This window comes from Oncorhynchus mykiss, chromosome 2, assembly GCF_057628025.1.
Source record: "Oncorhynchus mykiss isolate SJ-2025 chromosome 2, ASM5762802v1, whole genome shotgun sequence".
Classification (NCBI taxonomy): domain Eukaryota; kingdom Metazoa; phylum Chordata; class Actinopteri; order Salmoniformes; family Salmonidae; genus Oncorhynchus; species Oncorhynchus mykiss.
In genome coordinates this window covers 34,163,407-34,185,803 of record NC_143023.1, presented here as the reverse complement: position 1 = coordinate 34,185,803, position 22,397 = coordinate 34,163,407, and the positions used below count along the sequence as shown (strand labels likewise).

At 40.9% G+C, this 22,397-nt stretch overlaps 4 protein-coding genes across 7 annotated transcripts in view; 3 read left to right on the top strand and 1 right to left on the bottom strand.

Annotated features, from left to right (window-relative positions):
• The first annotated feature begins 210 nt into the window (after positions 1-210).
• ankmy2a (ankyrin repeat and MYND domain containing 2a) lies at positions 211-7,446 on the top strand. Its single transcript, XM_021560399.3, has 10 exons — positions 211-509; positions 921-985; positions 1,341-1,479; positions 1,607-1,705; positions 3,754-3,914; positions 4,265-4,479; positions 4,790-4,925; positions 5,887-6,015; positions 6,201-6,330; positions 6,578-7,446. Exons 1-10 carry the CDS (start codon positions 443-445, stop codon positions 6,730-6,732), a joined length of 1,296 nt encoding a protein of 431 aa, XP_021416074.2. The 5' UTR covers positions 211-442; the 3' UTR covers positions 6,733-7,446.
• On the bottom strand, positions 6,829-8,659 carry lrrc72 (leucine rich repeat containing 72; the record flags this gene model as incomplete). Its single annotated transcript, XM_090215052.1, is given in 4 exon segments — positions 6,829-6,865; positions 7,964-8,045; positions 8,177-8,440; positions 8,605-8,659. Coding segments are annotated over 4 exon segments (438 nt in total), but the record flags the coding sequence as incomplete, so codon positions are not given.
• A 2,147-nt stretch (positions 8,660-10,806) lies between these two features.
• On the top strand, positions 10,807-13,611 carry LOC110488240 (sclerostin domain-containing protein 1). Its single transcript, XM_021560389.3, has 2 exons — positions 10,807-11,370; positions 12,646-13,611. The coding sequence occupies exons 1-2, from the start codon at positions 11,121-11,123 to the stop codon at positions 13,092-13,094; spliced, it is 699 nt and encodes a 232-aa protein (XP_021416064.3). The 5' UTR covers positions 10,807-11,120; the 3' UTR covers positions 13,095-13,611.
• A 747-nt stretch (positions 13,612-14,358) lies between these two features.
• Positions 14,359-22,397, top strand: part of crppa (CDP-L-ribitol pyrophosphorylase A) — a 32,546-nt gene continuing 24,507 nt past the window's right edge. For 3 of the 4 annotated variants that reach the window (XR_016486162.1, XR_016486163.1, XM_021560376.3), the window contains exons 1-3: positions 14,372-14,796; positions 15,287-15,563; positions 16,332-16,481. Coding sequence is in view for 2 of the 4 variants with exons in the window: in XM_021560376.3 (XP_021416051.2) it covers positions 14,588-14,796; positions 15,287-15,563; positions 16,332-16,481 (636 nt within the window). In the remaining 2 variants the exon portion in view is untranslated. Of the gene's footprint in view, positions 14,797-15,286; positions 15,564-16,331; positions 16,482-22,397 lie in introns of all 4 variants that reach the window. The other variant, XM_021560368.3, reaches the window with a different exon arrangement.

Sequence of the window (22,397 nt, the reverse complement as noted above, 5' to 3'; positions counted from 1 at the left end):
TCAAATGTGTACAGTCTACGCTTCAACAAATCAATAATTAACTTTCTAAACTTCTGTGGAATTGCTAACAAATGTTGAAAAAGGGGGGAGAATGGGCTTTGAAAGCAGTTCGTATTATGCTAAATAATTAAGGTGTTGCAATTTTGTATACTACAATAATATCTGTGCATATTATTTCCTTTCTGTGTTAATGTCTTCAACGGAAGAGAAACATTTGAATGAGTTAATATGAATTTCAATGCCCACCCCTGTACTGTAGAACGTGGTATAGTCTGACCACTAGTTTAACCCCAACAGCCAGCTAGCAAGACTCGCAAGCTTCAGAATGAAAACCAAACGTCGTGATAGTCTATAATTTAGTGTCACTCACAATTATCCATATTTGTCTAATTTCATTCACTGATTTTTTAATTATTTTTTTTTACACACAATTCTAGCCAAGATGTCAGCTCCGAAGAAGGGAGATCTATCTTCCACCGAGAGGGAATTATTCGTAGTTATTGCTGCAGGTAAAGCTTCTTTACTTTAATGCTAATGCTAGCTAGCTAGACAATACGCTTGCTACTGTAGTCTATATAATATATCTGAGATTGCTGTACCATTTTTCATTTAGCTAGTACGTAATGTGGGTTGCATTATGTTTCTAATGATGGTGGCTATATGGCTAACTTGATAGCTCAATCCAGCAAGTTGCATTGGAAGGAAACTTGCTAACTACTGTAGCTAGCTAGCCAAGCTAATACTACAGATAGTTATAACTCTGACAACGTTAGTACTGTACTAGAGGTTATGTTAGCTAGCTAGCCAGTTCATGAAATAGCTGAAACAGTTTTCTAGACAAGACAACTGTTGGTTGTTTCAAGCCTTGGTTAGCTTGAGGCAGTGTTCATGGCTTTCAATGCATTGATGCTTTTTCTCAGGAAATGTTCAAGAAGCCTCAAGATTATTGGGTTGCAAGGATGTCAGAGTCAACTGTTTGGATGAGGTAAAGGCAGAAATGGGTTCGATTTTTTTCAACGATATTCTGTTATAACATTCGTTTTTAAGTTATTGATTTATGCTCTTCATAATTTGCCAGCAAACTGGACAGTAAGGAAATGACAGGCAGCATGTCTCTTTTTGTTTGATAACATTGCCTATATCTTCTCAAGAGGCAGGCAGTGCAGTACAGGCACTCCACAGTTTAATCTCATTGTCCTGTATTGTGCATTCTACAATGTTGTACAATGGAAAATATCTCTGCTTAGATTTAATTCCGCATCAATTGTCTGTAATAGGCTACTTAAATGATGCCTATATTTACAATATACACTACTGACAGTTCTGTTTCTCCTCCTCAGAATGGGATGACTCCCCTCATGCACGCTGCATACAAGGGCAAGGCGGACATGTGCAAGCTGCTACTGCAACACGGGGCAGATGTGAACTGTAATGAACACGAGCATGGCTACACGGCACTGATGTTCGCTGGGCTATCAGGTAGACACATTTTCTCAAAGTTTGTATCGCTGAGAAAGGATATCCCTGTGTAGATCAGGGTGCACCATGGTGAATTCGTTGATTTGACTGTGTGCGTTAACTCTTTTCTCCCCGCCTTGCCATATAGGTAAGACTGATATCACCTGGATGATGTTAGATGCAGGAGCGGAGACCGATGTGGTCAACTCCGTCGGGCGAACAGCATCTCAGATGGCTGCGTTTGTCGGTATGTACAGTAAGGATTTTACACATAATAAAAAATCTAATCACATTTTATTGGTCACATACACATGGTTAGCAGATGTTAATGCGAGTGTAGCGAAATGCTTGTGCTTCTAGTTCCGACAGTGCAGTAATATCTAACAAGTAATCTAACAATTTCACAACAACTACCTTATACACACAAGTGTAAAGGAATTAATAAGAATATGTACATGTAAATATATGGATGAGCGATGGCCGTGTGGCATAGGCAAGATGCAGTAGATGGTATAGAGTACTGTAGATACCCTACATTACTCATCTCATATGTATGTAAACATGATATAAAGTGGCATTGTTTAAAGTGACTAGTGATAATGTATTGCATCCAATTTTTTATTATTAAAGTAGCTAGAGATTTGAGTCAGTATGTTGGCAGTAGCCACTCAATGCTAGTGATGGCTGTCTAACAGTCTGATGGGCTTGAGATAGAAGCTGTTTTTCAGTCTCTCGGTCCTAGCTTTGATGCACCTGTACTGACCTCGCCTTCTGGATGATAGCGGGGTGAACAGGCAGTGGCTCGGGTGGTTGTTGTCCTTGATGATCTTTATGGCCTTCCTGTGACATCGGGTGGTGTAGGTGTGCTGGAGGGCAGGTAGTTTGCCCCCGGCAATGCGTTGTGCAGACCTCACTACCCTCTGGAGAGCCTTACGGTTGTGGGCGGAGCAGTTGTCGTACCAGGCGGTGATGCTCTCGATTATGCATCTGTAAAAGTTTGTGAGTGTTTTTGGTGACAAGTCAAATTTCTTCATCCTCCTGAGGTTAAAGAAGCACTGTTGCGCATTCTTCACCACGGTGTCTGTGTGGATGGACCATTTCAGTTTGTCCGTGATGTGTACACTTTCCACCTTCTCCACTACTGTCCTGTCGATGTGGATAGGGGGGTGCTCCTGCTGTTTCCTGAAGTCCACGATCATCTGCTTTGTTTTGTTGACGTTGAGTGTGAGGTTATTTTCCTGACACCACACTCCGAGGCGTCTCACTCACCTCCTCCCTATACGCCGTCTCGTCATTGTTAGTAATCAAGCCTACCACTGTAGTATCATCTGCAAACTTGTTGATTGAGTTGGAGGCATGCATGGCCACACAGTCATGGGTGAACAGGGAGTACAGGAGAGGGCTGAGAACGCACCCTTGTGGGGCCCCAGTGTTGAGGATCAGCGGGGGGCGGCCCGTCAGAAAGTCCAGGACCCAGTTGCACAGGGCGGGGTCGAGCTGAGCTGTAATCGATGAAAAGCATTCTTACATAGGTATTCCTCTTGTCCAGATGGGTTAGTGCAGTGTGATTGCGTTGTCTGTGGACCTATTGGGGCGGTAAGCAAATTGGAGTGGGTCTAGGGTGTCAGGTAGGGTGGAAGGGATATGATCCTTGACTAGTCTCTCGAAACACTTCATGATGACGGAAGTGAGTGCTACGGGGCAATAGTTGTTTAGCTCAGTTACCCCATCTTTCTTGGGAACAGGAACAGTGGTGGCCCTCTTGAAGCATGTGGGAACAGCAGACTGGGATAGAGATTGATTGAATATGTCTGTAAACACACCAGCCAGCTGGTCTGCGCATGCTCTGAGGATGCGGCTAGGGATGCCGTCTGGGCCGGCAGCCTTGCGAGGGTTAACACGTTTAAATGTTTTCCTCACGTTGGCTGTGGTGAAGGAGAGCTCGCAGGTTTTGGTTGTGTGTCTTGTCAGTGGCACTGTATTGTCCTCAAAGCGAGCAAAGAAGTTGTTTAGTTTGTCTGGGAGCAAGACGTCGGTGTCCGCGACGGGGCTGGTTTTCTTTTTGTAATCCGTGATTGACTGTAGACCTTGCCACATACGGACACCGATGGAAATGTTTTTGATGTCTGTGGCGTATAATAAACTAGAATGACTCTGTATTGGCATTGCCTCCCTTTATTCTGATTGTGTTCATTAGGGCACATTCTGTTTGGAGCCTTATGAATGCAACCTCTGTCACAGTGAGACTTCGGTACTTGTTTCTCACCCAGGTGTATCTCCTCTCCCTCTCCCCAGGGCAACACGACTGTGTGACGGTGATCAACAACTTCTTCTCGCGGGCCAAGCTGGAGTATTACACCAAACGCCAGGGGCTGGAGAAGGAGCCCAAGCTGCCCCCCAAACTGGCAGGTCCCCTCCACAAGATCATCATGAGCACCAACCTCAACCCCGTCAAGGTAAAATACCCTCACTGCTGTCTCTGGGCCACATTATGGAATAGTGGTTTTGGAGTGAGATATTAAGTGATGCATAAAAGCAATGTGTACACCGGACCACTCAAGACCAGCAAGGATATCAGGGGGAAAAAAGAAAGCAGACCTTTTCTGTGGGAGATCTGTAAAAGATAAAACACAAAGACCACCAATATAACCCTATCTGGGCATTATGTCACCTTTTATAAAGCATATATTTTTGGGGAATAGTGGTTTATGTGGCAGTTGGCAATGCATCCTACATAGGGAGCTGTTATGTCATCCTTTATAGTGTATGAGACACCACCCCCCCCTTCTCTCTTTGTCTCTCCCAGATGGTGCTTCTGGTGAAGGAGAACCCGGTGCTGGCCGAGGCAGGGGCCCTGGAGAAGTGCCGGCGGGTGATGGAGCTGATCTGTGAGAAGTGTGTGAAGCAGCAGGACATGAACGAGGTGCTGGCCATGAAGATGCACTACATTAGCTGTGTGCTGCAGAAGTGTGCCTCCTTCCTCAAGGAGCACGACGACAAGCTGGAAGGACTCATCAAGAGGTGGGCGAGGGTTTTGGACTATATGGGCTGGTTTCCCGGACATGCATATAGTATACACATATGAACATGTAAATGCATATGAGGCCGGTTTCCCGGACACTGTTATTACTATTTATTTTTTTATTAAACTGGACGGACAGAGGATGTCAATGGAAAAAGTTGGAAAGATGAGGAAGAAATTGGTATGAAATGCATATCTGGCTGCACTGATGATGTGTAGAAATACTCTGACATACTAAATATTTTTGATTGTTATATATACTGTATTGCAATGTATATCACCCCAGATGTCATTGCTGTCCCCATGCAGCTTGTTGAAGGGACGGGACAGTGACGGCTTTCCGCTGTTCCAGGAGAAGTTCATCAGAGAGTGCATCCGCAAGTTCCCCTACCGCGACGCCACACTGCTGCAGCAGCTGGTACGAAGTATCGCTCCCGTGGAGATCGTGAGTTCATCAGTCATCAATCAAATTGATTTATGAAGCCCCTTTTCCATTAGTAGTTGTCACAAAGGGCTTTTACATTCTCTCTCTCTATATCTCGTGTGATGTCTGTGTATTTAGTAATGACTCATTTTGCAACGTCAGTTTGAGTGAAGCGCCACTCGTAATAGTTTCCTGTTGTGGGCTTAATAACCTTTTTAAGCTTTTATACTGTTAGGCCCGGTTTCCCGGACAATGATTAAGCTTAGTCATGGGCTAAAAAGCATGCTCAATGGGAATTCCCATGTTAAAATAGCTTTTTTAGTTTATGACTAGGCTTAATCTTTGACCCTTATTGTCATTTTCAATTGTTTGTACTGTACATCTTGTGTATATGTAACAGTATAACTATAGACCGTCCCCTCGCCCATACCCTGGCGCGAACCAGGGCCCCTGTGCACACATCAACAACAGTCACCCACGAAGCATCGTTACCCATCACGCCACAAAAGCTGCGGCCCTTGCAGAGCAAGGGGAACCACTACTTCAAGGTCTCAGAGCAAGAGACGTCACCGATTGAAACGCTATTTAGCGCGCACCACCGCTAACTAAGCTAGCCATTTCACATCCGTTACACTCACCCCCCTTTTGACCTCCTCCTTTTCCGCAGCAACCAGTGATCCGGGTCACGGCACCAATGTAACAGTATAACTTTAGACCGTCCCCTCGCCCATACCCGGGCGCGAACCAGGGACCCTCTGCACACATCAACAACAGTCACCCACGAAGCATCGTTACCCATCACTCCACAAAAGCCGCGGCCCTTGCAGAGCAAGGGGAACTACTACTTCAAGGTCTCAGAGCAAGTGACGTCACCGATTGAAACGCTATTTAGCGCGCACCACCGCTAACTAAGCTAGCCGTTTCACATCCGTTACATATATTTAGAATTTTCTTTCCCATTTCCCTTTTCTGTCCTGGTCAGGGTAACGATCCGACAGCCATCTCAGTTTTGACCCAGGCTATAACAGGACAGGTGGGCTTCATGGACGCAGAGTTCTGTACCACCTGTGGGGAGAAGGGAGCAGAGAAGAGATGCTCCATCTGTAAAATGGTAGGCACAATGCGCATTTCTACAGTATCTTATATCAATACAATCAAATGCTATATTCGTATATCCACTGTCCTCATTCATAGACCTGCAATAGCAATGGCCAATCTGTCATTATGTATCCTTGCATCCGACGTATGGGCCTCTATTCTTCCACCATAACGTCCAACGCTTTTGTGTTCCTATAGGTGATATACTGTGCCCCAGCCTGCCAGAAAATGCACTGGTTCACCCATAAGAAGGTCTGCAAGCAGCTTCAGGAGCAGAGAGAAAAGCACGAGGCAGAGTCAGCCAAGCTGATGGAGCGACAGAGGAAAGGTATTGAAGAAATATTCTTGGGCTGTACATTTTCATGTCACCTTGTTTATTAATGTGTATATGTCTCATTGTAATTTTAAGTGACCAAGGATTACATTAAACACCTACTGTACATTGGTTACGAAAGGATTCTTGGTTTTGAATAGGACGCCTCCGCTTCAAACGTGGTAGTTAGCTTGAATAGTCTTTCCATTGCGTTGTGTTACAAGGCATCATGCTAACAGTGGGCTCCTTATGTGTTTCTCAGAGCAGAGCCAGGTGGTAGAGTCGGCGACAGGCTCCATGCAGGACCTCTCAGTGGGACCCAATGAAGACTCTCCGTCTTCCCCGTCCCCCTCTGACAACCAAGCAGACCCCCCTCCCCCCAGCCCTGTCTCCACCACTCCAGACACAGAGAACTGAAGGGGGGGCCTGTAAGTGACGTCCCACACAGGTGCACAATGCCTATACACCCTGCTGTCTCCCCTACTCCAGGTCTACACTGTTGTCCTAGAAGGTCTAAGGGAGGCCTGCCGTGTAAGGCCCAACAGTTAACCTGGGGATGAAGTAAGCAGGAGTTTCACATAAGCTTAAGGCCTAAACCCATGGGAAAGGATCCCTTATTTATTGATGATCTGACATGGTTTTCCATCAAAGCAACGCAACATTATTGCACACAATGGAAGAAGGGTTAGGGTCACGAGTGTCTATGCTTTTTTTATTTATATATATATATATATGTTTTTGTTTTTTTCATCATTCAATGTTAAATGTCTTTGTAGACTAATAATTATGTCGATGGTTTTTGTTCAAGAATAATGGAAAGGGCTTCAGGGAGTGTGATGTAAAGAAGTAGTAGTAGATTTAATTGCTATTCTATTTGTTCATGTCCTTATAAAACAAATACTTCTGTGTCTAGTCATTTCCCTAGTTAATAGATAAAGGACTTTGTTTCCAAACATACAGGAAAGTGGCTTGAATTGGTCAAGAACAACATTATTTTGAAGTGACTATAACCTCCTGAAAAAGCAACTTGGCAAATCCCTCTAACAATGTTGCTGTTTTGTTGAATACTGATGTTTCAAAGATGTCAAATGTCTGATTGTAATACAACAGAATAAACACCACAGTACTGTCTATGTGCTTTTGATCGTATGACAAGAGTAGACTCGCCTGGGCATCAGTCTGTTTGTATCAGTGATCATGCCAATCTCTTGCCACTCCTTGACATGCCAAACACTGTTTCGTATGACACTGCGTTGACATAATAGCACAAACAGATCTGGGATCAGGCTAAGACTCCATACATATATATACATACATATAAATAGACATTGAAAATACTCAATACTTTAGGAGTCCTACATACAATTGTAACATTGTAGAATCTGTATCATGAGATAGTCACCCATATCCCTTATTTGTGACTTACTTCAAATGTTGTCTTGAGCCATAGTGACCTGTAAGTCAGATGAAAATAATCAAATTGACTGCATATTATCTCAATTTTCAAGTCCAATATATTCAAAAACCTGGTGAATTGCAATATAAGGTGAATGCTCGTCTCCTTTGGTACAGTACTATGTTTTACCTTGAGCAAGGTGTCATCCCTACCCATAGATGCCAGTCTCTACTGGCAGAAGTCTCTGCCCACCTGCCAAATGTCAGTGACTGGGGGACACAATGGCATTCTATACTAAACGGCTGTAATGAACTGTTCCTCTCCTGCTTCACCTCTGTCAACCGGGCATCACTTTAGGTTCAACAAGGATCCCAGACTTGACACAGCAATGTGTTGTAACAGTTTCTCTAGTAAGTTGCTTATTTTCCAATTTTTGGAATATGATTTCAATATTTGTTGATATACCTCTTCTATCCAATAACTGCACTGACGGCAAGTTATGGACCACATATTGACAATATCCGGTCTGTTGTGAGTAGCGATTCAGGAAAAAAGCAAAAAAACATAGATCCACAACAAGACAAACTCACACAGAGAACATGCAATGTTATAGCATATGCTTAGGAAAATACAGATTGTAATATTTACCTGAAATATATATTTTATTGTTTTGGAGATAAAGTTCGGTCATGCAACAGTTGAGGGAATGGTAGACGAGTTCGTTAATTTGAAACATTTACAGAGCATTATGAAGTGGATATGGGGAAATTATATTTTTCCTTTCTTGGCTATTCTGACATGATATGCCGAGTGTTTGAGTGTCACACATTCCCACATTTAATATAACTGTATTACAGTATCATTATCTGTTTGTGATGTTGGCTACAGTATCTTGTTGTTATTCAGCCATAAGTATCTCAGCATGGAGAACCTTGACAAGCCTGGAATATTGACAAGTATAATATGATTTAGTTAATTTGCAAAAAAACATTTTATGTAACATATTACTGGCATATACTGACATGATTGATATTTTCCAACAAATTATAATTGACAGGTCACATCACAGCCACAGCCTTGCAATGAATAGTGCCTCTTGACATTCTCAAGTTATAGATTCCATAGCTAGAAGTTATGATAAGACTACTATTTGGCAAGGTAAAGTTGACAGACATCAATGCCCCTCCTGATTCCATACTTCGGGAGAGCATCATCAATGTCCTGTAAGTATATGCAGTACAGTTCTAAATATCATTACATCTTCAAAATATTTGAGCAATCTTTTAGGTAAGATAAATTAAGTATAGTAATTCAGACACACCTCCATGTCTATCACCCTATGAAGGACAAACCAAACCTGACCAACCGCCCTACTACAGTAGGTCTACCTGCAACCAGGAAACCCCTGTTTTCATTTTGAATCATAACAATCAAAGAAAGCTGTTCTCTTGTTCATCCTCAGATTGCACAGGTTTCAGAAATGTATTTATTGTATTTCCCATGCTATTTGTTTTTTTGGGGGGTACAGGAAGCAATAATATATATATTTTGTTATGTGAGGCTAAATGATAACATTCATCATATGACATTATTAATTCAATTCCTTCAATTCCTGCAATTCAATTCCTTCAACAATGGCAACAACTGGTCAGTAGATGGCATACTATCTCTACCCAGTGTATTGACTGTAGGGTGACAAAGGTTCAGAATGACAGGTTTTCCCTATATCGTATGCATTTATTTCATTACATTATCGTGGGCCTGTTATTGAACTGTGGCTCAAGTTCACAATTCTATTCTTCACAGTTCATTGGGATATTTCACAATTTTGACATAATAATTAATATCAATAATAATACACAATTGGGAAAATGAAATCAGTACCTTGAATCTGGTGGCTAAAGGCAACTCGAGAACAGCTCTGTCTAGAATAAGATACAAATCCATTGTCTGCATTTATAGACTGGGCTTCCTTGGGGATTCATAGTGAATTCTACGCACCCATGAATTTTTATTTCTTGGCTTTGTTCCCATGTTATGCATTCCTTTTGTCCCTCTCTAGTCCCCCCGTCCCCCCTCCTATTACCACATGAGGGTCCTTCCACTCCTGACATGTTAATAACTCACTCTGTGTGTGTGTGTGTGTGTGTGTGTGTGTGTGTGTGTGTGTGTGCTTGTTTGTGCATGCAGGACTGTGTGTGGGATTGTGTGCCTGTCCCTTTACTTCCCACAGGATTCTGTCACCTGATCTACTCCTATATGTCACCGTCTCCATGGTCTGGACACATACAGACGGTGCTATCTCAGCTTTCTGCTCCTTTAGATGGGAGAAACATGACAGTGGCATATCATACGTACTTCTGCATCATTCACCCCATCACCTAAAGGACTGTAGATGGGAAAGCCATCCATGTATTACTAGTCTCCTGGGATAAAATGGTGGTATTGTCTTTATTTTGTGGTCGGAAGTGAGGTAGGTGAAATACCTATTTAGTGAAATATGCCTTGTATGTAAGTAAAAAGAGACAAGGCCATCAGTTACAAAACCAACAATAGTATAAAAATATATTATGGCTTCACCTTTACATGTATTCAGGCAGATATGATATCACAAGATACAGTACATCTGATTTGCTTTCAATGCTTTGTGGTATTCTACACAGGAGGAAGGAGGCCCCTACATTTAAGGTTCATATGATAATGACACTGAACGAAAGTGTATCAGATTTCCTTCACATGAGCAACAATTAGTGTCTATGTGTGACACTTCTTTTCAAATCTGGAAGACAAGGCTGAAGTGAATGCTCCCACAGAAGTAATTATATCTCTCCTTGCCATGAGTGGCACACACACAAAGACTCCAGTTAGTCTAGGCACTCCAATCATTAGGTGTAAAAATGACAGGGGATTGAGAGATCGAGAGGAAGAGAACGACAGAGACCGAAAGCAAATTACACAGACAATATCCTCTTTCATTTTTTAATTAAGAGAGTAGATGAGACTGCATGTCAGAACATGGACGATGATTAAATGAGGGAATATACAAAAATAACATTTAACAGAAGAACATATTATTGCAGAGTGCAAAAGTGGAGGCTCTTCTAATATTTTGAATAGATTAAATGTGATGAATAGATTGCGATCTGAAGAAGCACAAATGACGCAATAGCTCTAAATCCCATCAATTGGAGAGACAGGAACAGGATCACTCCAGATGTTGTACAGGCACTGGCTCTGTAGCGCACAGACAAATGGGCGTGGTTATCCAGTTACGCCCAGCCTTCAGTCAAGAGACCCCATGATGTGCACCTGAGCGGTTGCCAAAACAAGACTCGGACAGGCCTATATAAAAACAAGCTCAGAACGTAGTATCTCTGCCGCAGACATCAGAGGCACAGAATCAATTTACATGACACGGGATCTGCTTATTCCCTACCTCCACAGAAGCAATATGCACTTGAGCGCATGCAAGTCGTGCCACCTGCTATTCTTGTTTTGTATTCTTGTGAGGAGTTGCCAGGCGTTCAAGAATGATGCTACGGAGATCCTATACTCGCACGTGGGTACTCCTGTGCAGGATGCCCCGAGCAATGTCTCTTTAAATCGGGCAAGAAACGGCGGGAGAGGCGCGGGAAATACTGCTGGGAACGATAGAGTTGGTGAGTATTGTCCAGTTTTCTTTCTCAAAACAATGCGAAGTTGTGCTGAGTTTGAGTTTAACTATTTTCCTTGGTTTTTAACTTTGTAAAAGTTTAAAACTTCAAGACAAGTGCATAGACATATTTATTCCAGCACAAGCAGGTTTATAGAGGCTTCTACAATTAGGTTGTTGAGATTGGGTTCTCTAAATGATAAATTATAATATACTACAGTCTTAATGTAAAAAATATAACTGCTAAAACTTCAACCAGCTGTTTTATATATACATATATATAGTGGGCATATATATATATATATATATATTTAAAGTTTAAAAAAAAGCTAAAACTTTAAATATATATATATGCCCACTATATATATATATATATATATATAAAACAGCTGGTTGAAGTTTTAGCAGTTATATTTTTTACATTAAGACTGTAGTATATTATAATTTAATATATATATATATATATATATATATATATATAATTACAATAGGCATGGATATATATATATAATTACAATAGGCATGGATATGATCAGCAGCTAAGTAGTGACAGTATCAGATGCCCCCACTGAGTGAGACCAGGCAAAGCTTGGCACTATGATCTTCAATACACACACACACACACACTCCTGGCAGGCGTCCAAGCAGGGCAGTAGAGATGAGTCACCCAGGGCAGCCAGGCTAGTGTTTGGGGAGTGATCGTGTGTCAGCGCCACTGAATGGAGGTGTGTTCCTATACACAGGAAGTCTGTGATTCTGGCGCTCTTTGACTTAAGCTTTCTAAGGACCCCAAGTATGAAGGAGAGAAAGGGAGCCTCTCCTCTCTTCATTCATCAAACTCTGTCATATAGAAGGGGGCACATTGTCACAGAGGTGTATGGCAGTCTGTGAATGGTGCCCTGGCTTGGATTACAGGGTGAGTGAGGAGCTGTAGCCTGGAGCAGAACAGTGCTGGTTGCCCGCTGATAATCCTATAAGAAAGCCAGGTCCATTGACATAGCTCAGAACACTAAAGCCCTTCCTCTCATGCAAGAGCAATGCACCATTTCCTCTCTACAAGCCAGTAATCGGTATAGGCTTATAGTCTGTGCCAAAAACCTCAAAATTAACCAAATAGACGGCTCTGTTTGTAAAGTTTTCTGATCGAAAACCCTTTATGTTTGCTGCAGTAGAATTTTAAAGTGAAACCAAATAGTTTGGGGCCACAAAATGACATTTTAATCTTCACTAGATGTTCAAAGTTGTTTGATTCTCATCGTTTTTCTGTTTCTCTCTTTCACAGACCAGAGAAGCCAAGTTGGTTGTAGAGAGCTGAGGTCCACCAAGTACATCTCTGATGGCCAATGCACAAGCATCAACCCCATAAAGGAGCTAGTATGTGCTGGTGAGTGCCTCCCCGCTCAGATGCTCCCCAACTGGATCGGCGGCGGCTACGGCAGAAAGTTCTGGAGTCGGAGGAACAGTCAGGACTGGCGCTGCGTCAACGACAAGACGCGCACCCAACGCATCCAGCTGCAGTGTCAGGACGGCAGCACAAGAACGTACAAAATCACTGTGGTCACCTCGTGCAAGTGTAAGAGGTACTCCCGGCAACACAACGAGTCGAGCCATATGAAGTTTGAGGAGCCTGCCTTGTCTCGGCCCCAGCATCTCCACAAACACAAAGCCAAAGCCAAAAGGAGGCTAGGGAAGATCAAGCTAAATGAGAATTGGCATGAAGCAGAGCCCTAAGGCAGGACTGCAGAATGCCTCAGTGACTGTGGTCTTGGATTATCTTTTATTGGGACTGGCTTGTTATGAGGAGGACCACTGAAAGTGACTTTGTAAAAGCGAATGGCATTGGTTGCTTGCTACATCTGAGGACCAATGAGCACCATTGACTCATTAGCTAATAAGATGAAATTAACCTAAATGGGGTCATCATGACCAATAGAACTGTCTGGAACTTTAAGATAATTCGCATCATTCAAGTTCTTGTATGACAATGTAAACCTGCTCTTCACTCCCTTATACAAACACAGTTTTACAGCCAATATAATGTAAAAAAGTAAGCTCTGCATGAAAAGGGGTTTCCCATCACAAAAGCACCACAAATACACAATGTAAATATGTGTACATATATAGTATGATATCACATGTCCTCTGAAGTATGGTAACATATGTATAAACGTTTTCTATAAGATGTATATGATGTAATATATATGTTGTATTGCTATTCATTTGATAAACCTTTTTAACATGCATCACACACATTTAGCAAGAAGCTGTCATTGCTCATATTTTCATTTGAAAAAAAAAAGAATAAATGTTTAAAAAAATGTCACCTTATTGTATGTTGATTCTTACATTAGAGATCTAATTTGCCACTTTTTCCCCCCTGCAATTATTTTATGGCCTAAGGGCCGTTTTCAAGTTCTTATTTCATTGATGTAAATCCATGTTCTGTGGTAGGCTACTTACACATAGTAATTTAGTTTTAATCATAACTTGGGTGGCAGCGCATGTCGACCACCTACAACTATGTAGGCCTACCCCCAAATTGTTCTATGGACCATTAGATGGTATTTCAGTGTTGAAGCATGTAGGTCAAGTCATCCCATATAGTATAAACCTACACACAATTATCTCACACTAGTTATACTTCTGCACCAGATCAAGCAAGCTTGAATAAATAAATTAATATAGCAGGTAGCCTGGCGGTGAAGAGCGTTGGGCCAGTAACTGAAATGTTGCTGGTTCGAAACCCTGAGCCGACTAGGTGAAAAATCTGTCATTGTGCCCTTGGGGAATACACTTAACCCTAATTGCTCTGGATAAGAGCATCTGCTAAATGACCTAAATGTATGCAAAATTGCATCAAGCAGTCATAATGAAAAAGGCATGAAAGCATGCAGGATTAGCAAAATTGTCACAAATAACCACAAATACATAGATCTGATAGGGGATATTAAAATCTTGGGACATCAGCAAAGACCCCACAGATAACATCAGTGACGTAGAGCTGGTATGGGGCTTCCTTGACAGCGCGCATGTGCAGCACTGTGGCTACAATGTAGCAGGATACAAATCGAATCAATCACTGGTCTACGCGACTCCGCCCATAAAGGAATGAATGAAACTGTATATGGGGATACCGATAGGACGTATTCGTGACCTCAGATGTTAGTCCGTTTTAACTTCAAATCACTCAATTGCCCTGAAGCACGTAAAAGGATACGGGCGACATGGACAGGCCTGTTGAACCAGGACATTTCTCAGCATGCGAAGCCCGGTTGGACAAGCACATTGCGGGACGTTGCAGCGTGGATTTCCCGGTAGCTGTGGTTCTTCCAGCCGGTGGCAGTGGAGAAAGAACCGGGCTACTGACACCCAAACAGTTCTGCACGTTTCTCAACAGACCTCTGATAAGCTACACAATTCAAACTTTCGAGAGGTAACACTTGACGTGTCGAATGTTTGCATGCAAAAACACATGTCCCGTTTGGACGTTTGGAATACTGTAGTTTTATGGCCCTGCCCCTTAATCTTGTCACTGCGCAAGAGAGTAGCCACATGTAAACAAACCATTTCACTGGGGGTTTTAAGCTCTTTTATGTTATCGTTGAATAAATGTATGGTTATGTAATGTCTCATTACATTTAATAGATCTTTACTGAATCCATCAGGTCACACATTACACTTTTGAGTCTTTCTACAAATTCCAACAACGTCCAAAATACCCTACTTGTTCTTGATACTGCCAGGTATTTTTGTTTCATACTGTGGAATTCTGTTGAAATAATGTATGCAAATAATTGCACCCAAATGTGTTATGCATGGTAATATAACAAGTAATGAAACAAATATATTCAACAAGAATGACATGTTCTAACCACAATGCGAAAGCTGTTGACTTATGACTATACACACTGTTTCTTTGACAGAGTGCCATGGATCCAAAGCATCGTTGTGGTGGTTGCCAAGGAGAGCTTAGATTTGATGATGGACATTATCCATCGCTTCCACCACAGAAATGTCCTAGTGGTACATGGTGGATCTACTCGCCACAGATCTATCTTCAATGGGGTCCGAGCCCTCAGTGAGGGAGAGGGTGGTACGGACCGCGTCAAACCAAAGGTGGTCATCATCCATGATGCAGTGCGGCCCTTTGTGGAAGAGGACTTCCTCCTCAAGATAACAATGGCTGCCAAAGAACAAGGGGTTTGTACATATTCAAAGTCCTCTATCTCTTCCTACGCAACACAGTCAGTGGAGCTCAGACGGAGCGATTCATTGCTCTCGACTGTAGCCATGTATACCTACTGTAAGCCATGACAAATTAAAACCACATTGGCTGATATTAGTGGCTAAGAAAGACATTGATATGTTTAGATGGTGATTTATATTTTAGTAGCTGTGACATGATATTGTTGAAGGCTGGTCACAAAAGTGAGAAGTGTGAGCAGGAGCTCTTTGACATTAGTGTGTGTGTGTGTGTGTGTGCGCGTGTGTGTAACTCTCAAAGCCTGCAGTCTGGTCTTCATTAACTTGCCAGTATCCCCGATCATGATAAAATGTCAGTCTCCTCCGAAGAGCATGAGATTCATTTTGATTTTAATAACATGTGTAACACACATAACACATGTTTGCTTTCATTCTATTTACTAGTCATTTTGCCCCCCCCCCTTATCTCATTGACCATACTTGTTCTTGGCACAATGGGGATTTTCATCCTCAATCATGTCATGGTCACAAGAAAATACTATCTCAGGAATGTTGCTTATGAAGAACTTCAATTGTACAGGAAAAGCATTGTGTGCACAAGCTGTTGTTTAGCTGGGATTTATTGTTGTTATCCAGCCATGGTTAGAACAAGTGTGGGAAGCCTCAAGACACAATAGGATCGGAACCATTTGATACATTTTGGATTGATGTGTGCATTTGCCATAAGGAAGAAAGACATATTCCGCTCCATTTATTATTTTGCAGGCTGCTGGGGCTATCCGACCTCTGGTTTCCACAGTGATTGCTACCACATTGGAGGGCTACCTGGACCATTCTCTGGAGAGAGCCATGTACAGAGCCAGTGAAATGCCCCAGGGATTCATCTATGATGTCATCTACCAGGCTTATCAGAGGGTAGGTACTTCTAGGCACTAGGCAGTTCTTGTACACAAAACATCACGTATCGTCTATCCAAGGTCTAGTTAATAAAAACTGGTTGCCTGGTTTTGGGGCTATGTAAAAAAAATACATACCCCCGTGAACCCAGCCTGATCTCGCGATAACTCAATTAAACAGAACGTGAGTGCACCGGTCAGTCTGTTTGACCTGGTTAAAAATGACTGTTTACTGTGTACATTTGAATTAGGGATGTGACTGATAAAACAACAAACTATTGAATGATTTTCTTAAATAGAAATATGCCACCAAGGATGCACCTTGAAACAAAGTTCAAACCTTGTACAGTATTTAGTTCTCATGTTTACATAATGTTTTTGTGAAGTTTCTTCACCTCTGGTCAGGGAAATTGAGAACCTTGGATGTCTGCAAAACCTTTTTCCATGTCGATCACTAGTCATGTCCTGCAGGTTTTGAATGTTCCCTCTCAATGTCAAATAATTGCTTTAAAAGGTCCCTCGAATCCCATAAAATGACCGTCAGAGAGATTTATGCTTGAGAAATAATTAACCCCAGCAATGCGACTAGATGACAAAAGACTTTATGATTCTCATACATCACACTCAGTCTTTACAGTCGTCCATTGTTCACCAGATGTGCTGGAAGCTGCAGGGTTTCAAGCTGAAGAGTTTGTGGTGTGGGTGCCATCATTTTCACTGTGGCGTGAATATGTCTGGGAAAGAAATGACACATTAATCTACTCTGGCACTGTGCAGCATATCACTCTGTCGAACAAAATAAAAATACTTCTTGGCTTTGGTAAAGGTAACGTAAAAATAACATTGAAGTAACGTGGTTACTACAGGTCTAACAGTCTGTGATTCATTTATTTTTTAATTAACATGTGAGATGATTTTAACGTCCCAGAATACTTGCAAAATAATAAGGGAAATTTTCACCTTTGGGTGATATCTCATGAAAACTAGAACAATATTTTTTTCACAACATTGAATCATAGGTTCCTTTGGAGGAAGGTTTGTTGACATATATTAAACTTTTTTATTTTCAAGCATATTTCAAAAATAATTAATTGAAGTTGGAATATTTGGAATTTTGGCCTTACCCAGGCCTCCTTTAAGATTCCATAGTGATTCACCTGAAAGTGCTACAAAACATTGGTGTTATATGAAACTTTACAGCTTTGCTCTGCACTATGAGTAGTATTTTGATTTCAATAACAATTTTCTTACAATGATTAATGAATATGTAAAAATATAAACATGAACAGTGTTTGGATTCGTTACTTGGAAAAGCAATCAATTACCTATTACTCAGCTTTTTTTAACTGCTGTCCATTCAGCACGAAGCTACACTGTAGGCCAATCAGATGAGCGAAGGTGTAGATTTTCCTTTTTGCCGTTGTTTGGTCGATTTCATTAGACTTAAATACTGTAGGTCCTTGATGATAAGTAATCCCTTTGATTATATGCCTTTTATTTCAATGTATTATTATGTGCAGGATTGACCTGACATAGTTTGCATTCGCGCTGCGGTCAGTTAATGCGGGGTTATTGGAACTTTGAGGTCGGCATTTGAGGTCGGCCTCATTGTGACTTGATAGCCTACATATTAAAGACATTTAAAAAAGGCTATGTACTGTTACATTTATCAAGACATCATTTCGTTGTGATAAAATACACTTTTTTCCATTTTGAATTGCATTTGTCAGATGTCGATTGTTTATATGGAAATTATGTTGGAACATATTAAATATTTATGTTTTATATTTGTTTTATCATAATGAGTCAAAATGTCTATTTCACACATTTTTAGTGGAACCATACGATATAAGGTGAGTAATGGTTAAATGGAACACAGAGAAAAGTGACTTAAGCTTTCTAATAGATATCCTAATCAACAATCAATACCTGTGTGTTAGTGGTGAGGAAGTACAGTTGAAGTCGGAAGTTTACATACACTTTAGCCAAATACATTTAAACACAGTTTTTCAACAATTCCTGACATTTATTCCTAGTAAAAAAATCCCTGTCTTTGGTCAGTTAGGATCACCACTTTATTTTATGAATGGGAAATGTCAGAATAATAGTAGAGAGAATTATTTATTTCAGCTTTTATTTCCTTCATCACATTCCCAGTGGGTCAGAAGTTTACATATACTCAATTAGTATTTGGTACCATTGCCTTTTAAATTGTTTAACTTGTGTCAAACATTTCGGGTAGCCTTCCACAAGCTTCCCACAATAAGTTGGGTGAATTTTGGCCCATTCCCCTGACAGAGCTGGTGTAACTGAGTCAGGTTTGTAGGCCTCCTTGCCTACAAAAGAGGCCTTCAGTTCTGCCCCCAATTTGTCTATAGGATTGAGGTCAGGGCTTTGTGATGGCCACTCCAATACCTTGACTTTGTTGTCCTTAAGCCATTTTGCCACAACTTTGGAAGTGTGCTTGGGGTCATTGTTCATTTGGAAGACCCATTTGCGACCAAGCTTTAACTTCCTGACTGATGTCTTGAGATGTTGCTTCAATATATCCACATCATTTTCCTCCCTCATGATGCCATCTATTTTGTGAAGTGTACCAGTCCCTCCTGCAGCAAAGCACCCCCACAACATGATGCTGCCACCCCCAAGTTTCACGGTTGTGATGGTGTTCTTCGGCTTGCAAGCCTCCCCCTTTTTCCTCCAAACATAAGGATGGACATTATGGCCAAACAGTTCTATTTTTGTTTCATCAGACCAGAGGACATTTCTCTAAAAAGTACAGTCTTTGTCCCCATGTGCAGTTGCAGACCGTAGTCTGTTTTTTTTATGGTGGTTTTGGAGCAGTGGCTTCCTCCTGGCTGTCGATATAGGACTCGTTTTACTGTGGATATAGATACTTTTGTACCTGTTTCCTCCAGCATCTTCACAAGGTCATTTGCTGATGTTCTGGGATTGATTTGCACTTTTCACACCAAAGTACGTTCATCAATGCCTTGCAAAGAAGGGCACCTATTAAAAGACAAAAAGCAGACATTGAATATCTCTTTGAGCATGGTGAAGTTATTAATTACACCTTGGATGGTGTATCAATTCACCCAGTCACTACACAGATACAGGCATCCTTTTAGCTCAGTTGCCGGAGAGGAAGGAAACCACTCTGGGATTTCAACATGAGGCCAATAATGACTTTAAAACAGTTAGAGTTTAATGGCTGTGATAGGAGAAAACTGAGGATGGATCAACAACATTCTTCATTCAAAGACTCGATCATGGACACTCTTACTGACAGTTGTGGCTGCTTTGCGTGATGTATTGTTGTCTCTACCCTCTTGCCTTTGTGCTGTTGTCTGTACCCAATAATGTTTGTACCCTGTTTTGTGCTGCTACCATGTTGTGCTGCTGCCATGTTGTGTTGCTACCATGTTGTCATGTGGTGTTGCTACCATGCTGTGTTGTCATGTGTTGTTGCCATGCTATGTTGTCTTAGGTCTCTCTCTTTATGTAGTGTTGTGGTGTCTCTCTTGTCATGATGTGTGTTTTGTCCTATGTATATATTTTTGTTTTATCCCAGCCACTGTCCCCACGGGAGGACTTTTGCTTTTTGGTAGGCCGTCATCGTAAATAAGAATTTGTTCTTAACTGACTTGCCTAGTTAAATACATAAAGCATTTAATAATAATAATTGTAGTTAATCCACAATACTAACCTTATTGACAGAGTGAAAACGAGGAAGCCTCTACCAAATACAAAACATGCATCCTATTTACAACTAGGCACTAAAGTAATACTGCAAAAATGTGCCAAAGAAAATCACTTTTTATCCTGAAATACAACATGTTATGTTTGGGGCAAATCCAATACAACACATTACCGAGTACCTCTTTTCCATATTTTTTAGCGTAGTGGTGGCTGCATCATGTTATGGGTATGCTTGTAATCTGTAAAGACTGAGGAGTTTTCAGGTAAAAAAAGAGAAACGGAATGGAGCTCAGCACAGGCAAAAACCTGGTTCAGTATGCTTTCCACCAGACACTGGGAGATAAATTCACCTTTCAGCAGGATAATAACCTAAAACACAAGGCCAAAAGCTACGCTGGAGTTGCTTACCAAGAAGACAGTAAATGGTCTTGAGTGGCCGAGTTACAGTTTTGATTTAAATCTGCTTGAAAATATATGGCAAGACTTAAATGGTTGTCTAGCAATGATCATCAACCAATTTGACAGAGCTTGAAGAATTTTGATAAGAATAATGGGCAAATGTTGAACAACCCAGGTGTTGAAAGCTCTTAGAGACTTAGGCAGAAAGACTCACAGCTGTAATCAATGCCAAATGGGATTCTAATGTGTTGACTCAGGGTGTAGAATACTTATCTAATCAAGATATATTAGTGTTTTTCTTTTTTTCTTTTACAAATGGTAGAATATTTCTTCCACTTTGACATTGCAGAGTATTTTGTGTGGATTATTAATGTTCCACAAAAATACCTAAAGAGTGTTTTAATACATTTAATTTGTATGAATAATTTATGTTTATCACAAATATATATTTTTTTACTCATGTATATATTATTTACTCTCTCAATTATCCTCCTTTACAATAAATAATTAACTGTCCCACTTTGCCAATCAAGGTGGCCCAATTTGCCAGTATTGGATGCGTTACTTGAAAAAGTAACTTATAGTATTACAATATTTTAACACAGTAACTTGTTATATTACTGATACAAGTAATGCGTTAGTGTAATGCGATACTTTTGTAACGCATTACCCCAACACATCATTTTTTTTTGATTTGCTACATTTTTCCTATTTCTGAACATAATATACTCCACAGGCATTTCAAAGTTCCAGAGTGGGATCTCTTCTACTGTTTGCGTTATGATCCAATTTGTAAGCATTACAAACAGTGAATGTGAAAATCGATTCAAAACAGTTGCCCTCTGCTGGTGATTTGCAGGATGTGCAATGATACAAGTAAAAGGATGGTTGTGATTGGTTACATTGCCTACTATGACAATTTCTCTGTATACAATTGTCCATAACATCAAAACTAGCAGAGATCCCACTTTGGAACTTTGATATGCCTGTAGAGTATATTATGTTCAACAATATATTGAAACATTTGTCAAATCAAAAATGATAGATTCTCTATATTCATGTTTCCATTTTTAAATATTCATTAATGTAAGAAAATCATTATTCAAATCAAATTATTAGTCATATTACAGAACCAGCGGCAAAGCTTCAAATGAAACACATTTTTCTTTGTAGCACCTACAGATGAAACATTATGCTTGGGTAAGGCCAAAATGTCACATGTTCCAACTTCAATTAATTATTTCTCAATTGTGCTTGAAGATACAAAGATCAACAACCCTTCCTCCAAAGAACCCTTCTATGGATTAAATGTTGTGAAAATCCTTCCAATATTCTTTTCTTCTTCTAGATTTGTGAGGAATCAGCCCTTTGACCAAAACCATAAACGTGTGGATTCTTATCTTAAAACACAGGCTTAGAACGTTTATGTTGTAATAATTTCTGTCCATCACAAATCCGTCACTGCAAAAATTCACCATATTTATTTTTCAAACAGCCCAGATACTTCAGAGCTCTGCTATTTCAACCTTGGCTCGATTTAGATGGTGATGCAGATACCAGTATTTTGAAGGACGTAGGAAGACTTGACTAAGAGCCGAAGTATGGGTCTAATTGGAGCCCCATTTGTCTGCAGTTATTTTGGTTCCTGGCACATACACATTTTAGATTTCCAGGGAGCCCTGTTGGTTTTGGCTTTAACTCTCTCTGAAAATGAGAGCAGGATGCAAGAGAAGCAGAGTGTCAAGGCCAGTCAAGTAGCATTTCACCGAAAATGAAGGCAAATTTGTAGTGATGTAAGTGTATTTGTGAAAATGAGAGGCTCTGGCACGATGGGGAG

Excerpts from the sequence above, each read along its gene's own strand:
- LOC110488240 (XM_021560389.3), top strand. The coding sequence starts at position 11,121 with ATGACACGGGATCTGCTTATTCCCTACCTCCACAGAAGCAATATGCAC. Across the intron at positions 11,371-12,645 it reads TGCTGGGAACGATAGAGTTG|ACCAGAGAAGCCAAGTTGGT; the intron begins GTGAGTATTGTC and ends TCTCTTTCACAG.
- ankmy2a (XM_021560399.3), top strand. The coding sequence starts at position 443 with ATGTCAGCTCCGAAGAAGGGAGATCTATCTTCCACCGAGAGGGAATTA. Across the intron at positions 4,926-5,886 it reads GTATCGCTCCCGTGGAGATC|GGTAACGATCCGACAGCCAT; the intron begins GTGAGTTCATCA and ends TGTCCTGGTCAG. Across the intron at positions 6,016-6,200 it reads GATGCTCCATCTGTAAAATG|GTGATATACTGTGCCCCAGC; the intron begins GTAGGCACAATG and ends GTGTTCCTATAG.